The 5718-nt window shown below is 49.0% G+C and overlaps 1 protein-coding gene across 1 annotated transcript; it reads right to left on the bottom strand.

Annotated features, from left to right (window-relative positions):
* Positions 1–1467: 1467 nt before the first annotated feature.
* LOC140426649 (immediate early response gene 5 protein-like) lies at positions 1468–3281 on the bottom strand. The gene has a single exon (XM_072511728.1). It carries the CDS (start codon positions 3043–3045, stop codon positions 2077–2079), a length of 969 nt encoding a protein of 322 aa, XP_072367829.1. The 5' UTR covers positions 3046–3281; the 3' UTR covers positions 1468–2076.
* Between the last annotated feature and the right edge of the window lie 2437 nt (positions 3282–5718).

Below are 5718 nucleotides of genomic sequence, written 5' to 3' on the forward strand. Positions count from 1 at the left end.
GGACATCCTCCCATTGCTCCATATTATACTCCATCTGCTGTTTATTTGCCCACTCACTCAACTTGTCCAAATCCTCCTCACAGCTCAATCTGGAAATATTACATTAGTTCCTTCATCTAAAATCATTAATGTCTATTGTGACTAGCTGGGTTCATAGTACTGATCCCTGTGGTACTCCACAAGTCAATTAGCATTCCCATGCCTGCTCATGACCCAATGAAACCCAGCTGGAACATCATGGAGATCAGGATTGGCAATGCTGCCCACTACAGTTAAATAGAAACAATGAGGATAGGGAGCCAGCACCACCACAAATACCAAATAAAAACAAGCAGGATCACTTTTAGAAAGTATATTCTAACGCACCAAGAAAACAAAGAACCTTTGTATTTGGTTGGGCACCTATCATCCTCTGGACACCTCAAATTATTTCAAGTGCTTCTGAAGTGCAGTCGCATAGCTGCCGATTTGCATCCCACAAACAGTAATCAGAAAACTTATTTTAGCCATGTCAGCTGAGGGATTTGTTAGAGAGGACACTGGAGACAAGGCTTCAAATGGTTATTGAATCATGCCATCATGAAGTAGCTAAACATACTTGGAACTGGTTTAATTACAGGAGGTTACATCAGAGCATGGAACGTTGATTTCAAACGCCACAACCCAGGAGAGATGTAACACCACCACACTGCCAAGCCAGTGATCCAAGGGAAAATGAACTGATAAAGGACCAGTAAATACTTAATTACTACCTTGAACCATTAATACTCAATTACCAAGTGTGCATACACTTCCTGTATTCCATAACATTGTGTACCACAGCTACATGAATTGAACCCCACCAAGAGAGAAAACAGAGCAGGGGGAGCCGATGGTCTAATTCTAGAAATTACATTCATCTGTTGCCAATTGCAAAGTGGCTCCTTCTGACCACCACCCCATTCAGGCACAGAAAAAGGAAACCGGGACATATATATATAAAAATGAGAATGGAGCAGCTAGTGGTAGATAAGCTGATGCAGGGTGGCTGCACATGGGAGGGGAGGGGAGGAAGAGAAAGGGGAGGACGACAAAAGTTAAGAACTCGGATAAAAACAGCTTCAACGCAGAATTCCAAACAATCAGATCCCCAAATGGAAGAGTGGGGTTAAAACAAATTAGTTACAATAAATGTCCCCTTTTGAAAATGGCCGTTCAATCTGAAGAGTGGAAAATCCGCCTACTTAAAAAAAAAAATAACTCAACTCGGCGGTTGAGTGGAGCGCCTGTGAAAAAAAAAGTTGCGGTTGCAACTCGCAGCCAGTGAACTTTACCCGACTTAAGAACTGACAAAAGCAGCAGTCTTAAAGGGAGCCTAACACATTCCTCCCCAAACAATAGTCAAAGGAAACTCCCCTCCCCCTTGCAAGCAGTTAACTAACCCCATCGTGAGAACCAGTGCAGTAAGAAACACGCCCAGCGGCAATATTAATTTAAATAACCTTTTTTAATTTCTTTAAATTACACCATTCATATAACAGGAAGAACAAACATGTACTAAAAAAATACAACGGAGAATAATCCCCCCTCCCAAGTCTTTATAGAACAAAGTACAGAAACGTGCTCACAACAGCTCTCACTGAGAGGAGGTCCCATGCAAGGCTCAAAGAGCACGGAACCAGGAGGGGGTGAATGAATGGCTAGTGACTTCCACTCTGACTCAGCAAGAGTTGCGTTTGCGTTTTTAAAAAGTATTTGGAGATGCGTAAAAGAGTTTTGTAAATAATTCAAAACTCTTTGCTTGCCTTTCAAAAGAAAAACTTGCGAAGTTACACTTCTAAACCAAAAAGTAAAAATTTATAAAACCCACAGGAACGTGAACTCTGTCGCCCCAAACCTGTCTGGACCTGTCTCTCTCCCACTCAGCAACGTCGCCTTCATTGTGGGTGATGGATTAAGTTGCTCTCCCACGTGGTTGGAGGCCTTTTGGGAAGGGGACGGGGGGGAAGAGATACTCCAAACCCCAACCATCCCTCCCTCAAACACCCAACTGGTCTCTCCCGGTTCTCTGCCAACAAAAAAATAAGTGAATGCATTTCAGAAGGCGACAATCGCCCTGCTCCAAGAGCCCATGCTGCCCAGCACTTGGTCACAGCAGATCTGCCCACTCTCTCCCTCACTCTCCTCCTTAGTCAAAAGTCCAGAGAAACTGGAACCAAAGATGTTTATGAGACTGGAGACGTTGGAAGAGGTCTCCATCTGCTCTTCCTCCGACTGGCTGTTGGCCTGCAGGACCACCGGCTCAGTCCTAGCCCTTTTGAGCGGGCTTGCAGGCTCTGCCGCCGCCCCCTGCTCGGGGCTCCTCCTCTTGCGGGTGCAGGCCGTCTCCTGCTCCCTGGCCGTCCTCCGCACCAGCCGCCCAGGGCACCCAGCCACAGCCCGGCAGGGGGCTCTGGGCTCCCGGGTGGCCCTCCCCTCCTCCAGCCCCTTGGGGGACTGGCGGTCAGTCCTCTCCTCCGAATGAACCCGGCTGAGGGGCTGCTCCTGGCAGTCAGTCCTCTGCCCCTCAGTCCAGCTGGCAGCCTGCTGCTCAGGGTTGTTGCTTTCCATTTCAGTCCAGCTGGAGGCTGGTTCTTTAGAATCAGTCCTGGCCATTTCAGTCCAGCTGGGGGCCTGCTCCTTGTAGCCACTGCTTTCCACCTCAGTCCAGCTAGCGGGCTGCTCCTTGGAGTCAGTTCGACCCATTTCAGTCCAGCTGGGAGCTTGCTCCTTGGAGATATTGCTTTCCATCTCCGCCCAGCTCGGAGACTGCTCCGTGGGCGGCTCGCACTCAGTCCTGTCCGACCAGGTCTCCGGGGACTGCTCTCGCTGGGCCAGGAGCAGCTGCTGTTGTTGCTGCAGGTACAGCTCCTCCTGCTCGCTCAGGTAGACCTGGCGGGCGCTCCTCAGCACCAGGGACACCAGCAGGTTCTTGTGCAGCTTGATGCCTCCCCTCTGCACCCGGGACGAGTAGATCTTCCCCAGGGAGATGGTCATGATGCGGTGGGCCTCCACCTTGAACTCCATGATCCGGTCCTCCGAGCGCCCGGGGGGGGGGGGGACGAACACTTCCTCCTTCCCCGACCTCCTCCCGGAGAGAACCGACAGCGAAAAGAAAAACTAATCGGTCCGACTGTAGGTCCCACCTGAGCGATTAATCGACTTTAACAGGAGGGGATTTCTAAGTCTGATGGTGGGGGGGGGAGGGTTATTTCTCAGGTGGGGGTCGGTTGCTTCTTAGGGACTCAGCTTCAATCCGCTCAGGCGCTCCGGGAAATAGTAACCGCTCTAAAATAACCCGCTATTTATACCCCCCTGCCCACGCGGCGCCGGCCAATCACCGCCGCCGCAGGCGTTCCAATCCCGTCGGCCCCGCCCACCGCCCACCCGGCTTCGGCCAATCGCAACCCGAGCTGACCGCAGCTTTATTTGAATACAAGCCGTCACCAAGGCGCTCTTAAAGCGGCACCGCACCCGTTGCCATCCTGTCCCCACCGCACACGGCAATTTCAGTTGAACACCTCAAAATGTTTTTTTAAAAAATTTTTACATTTGTATTCTTTGATGGGACTTGTAAGACTTGTTGCCCATGTTTGGCCTCGCAGCGCCAAGGGCCCGGGTTCAATTACGGCCTTGGGTGACCGTGCGGAGTTTCATGTTCTCCCCGTGTCCGTGTGGGTTTCCTCCGGGTGCTCCGGTTTCCTCCCACAGCCCAAAGATGAGCAGCAGGTTAGGTGGATTGGCCATGCTAAAGTTGCTCCTCAATGTCCAAAGATGTGCAGGTTATGTGCGGGGTTATGGCACATGGGGTGGGAGGAGTGGGCCTGGGTGGGGTGCTCTTTCGGAGTCGATGCAGATTTGATGGGCCAAATGCACTGCACCTCCTTCTGCACTGAAGGGGTTCTGTAGGGGTTCTATCCCCAATTGTCCCTTGAACTGAGTGACCTTTTGGCCATTTCAGAGGACAGTTAAGAGTGGACCACATTGATATGCATCTGGAGGCACTTATAGGGCAGACTGGGTGAGAACGGCAGATTTCCTTCCCTGAAGGATACATTAGTGAACCAGATGGGATTTTCTTACAACAATTGATGATAGCATTATGGTCACAATTACTGAGACCAGCTTTATATTTCAGATTTATTAACTCATTGAATTAAAAATGCCTTTTGTCCTCTCATGGGATGTGAGCATCATTGGCAAGGCCAGTGTTTGTTGCCCATCCCTAATTTCCCTTGAACTGAGAGGCTTGTTCGACCATTTCAGAGGGCAGTTAAGAGTCAACCACATTGTTATGGATCTGGAGTCATTTGTAGGTCAGACCAGGTAAGGACGACCAATTTCCTTCCCGAAAGGACGTTGGTGAACTGGCCACCATTACTGAGATTAGCTTTTAATTCCATATTTGTAAATTAACTGATTTGGGATGGCAAGGTGGCGCAGTGGTTAGCACTGTTACCTCACAGCTCCGAAGACCCGGGTTCGATCCTGGTCCTGGGTCACTGTCCATCTGGAGTTTGCACATTCTCCTCGTGTCTGTGTGGGTTTCACCCCCACAACCCAAAGATGTGCAGGGTAGGTGGATTGACGATGCTAAATTGCCCTTTGATTGGAAAAAGGAATTGGGTACTTTAAATTTACGAAAATAAATTAATTAATTAATTAACTGATTTAAATTCCACCAGCTGCCATGGTGGGATTTGAACCTGTGTCTTCACAGCATTAGCCTGGGCCTCTGGATTACTGGTCTAGTGACATTACCACTACATGACCATCCACCCAATTTTATTGTTTTATCCCCAAGTGACTTAACAGGTAAAAGCACTGTCCCCTGTATAGTCATATACAGTCCAGATGTTCCAAACTATAATCTCCAGTTGGTGATGATTGAGCTGACTTTGGTTGGTACACTCCAAGGACAGGAATAAGTATGACTGCAGCAAGGTTAACTCTGGTTGCTTCCTTCTCTTTTGTGGTCCAGTCCATGCCAGATTGGCATTGGAGAAGGAGAATACAGTTACTAAGGGTAGACCTAATTTCCTCAGTGACCATTGAGCATGATAGGTAACAACTTGCATTTATATAGCACCGTGAACAGAATCAAATACCTCAAGGCAGTTCGCCATGTCATTATCAGACAACATCTATCACCAAACCACATGAGGAGGAATTAGATCAACTTCTTGGTCAAAGTGGTAGGGTTTAAGGAACATCTTAAAACGGGAAGGAGAGATAGGGAGTCAGAAAGCTTTAGAAAGGGAATTTCTGAGCTGAGGGGCTGGCGACCAAAGATGGAACAGTTAAAAATGGGAGATGTGTAAAGAGGTTGGATGTGTTTTCAGGAAGTTGTAAAACTGGATGAGGGTCCCGAGATAAGGACCATGGAGGGATTTGAAAACAATGATGAGAATTTCAAATTCAAGGTGTTGCCAGACTGGGAGCCAATGAACGACTGAGACCCTGAGCGAGAGTTGGTGCAGAGATTTCAGGCAGAGATTTGGACGTGTTCAATTTTACAGACAGTGGGTGAAGGAAGACCGGCCAGTAACACCTGAGGGTGGAGGTAACAAAGAACTGGGGCTAGTTTAGCACAGTGGGCTAAACAGCTGGCTTGGAATGCAGACCAATGCCAGCAGCGCGGGTTGAATTCCCGTACTGGCCTCCCCGAACAGGCGCCGGAATGTGGCGACGAGGGGCTTT

The sequence above is a fragment of the Scyliorhinus torazame genome, chromosome 7 (assembly GCF_047496885.1).
Source record: "Scyliorhinus torazame isolate Kashiwa2021f chromosome 7, sScyTor2.1, whole genome shotgun sequence".
Lineage (NCBI taxonomy): Eukaryota > Metazoa > Chordata > Chondrichthyes > Carcharhiniformes > Scyliorhinidae > Scyliorhinus > Scyliorhinus torazame.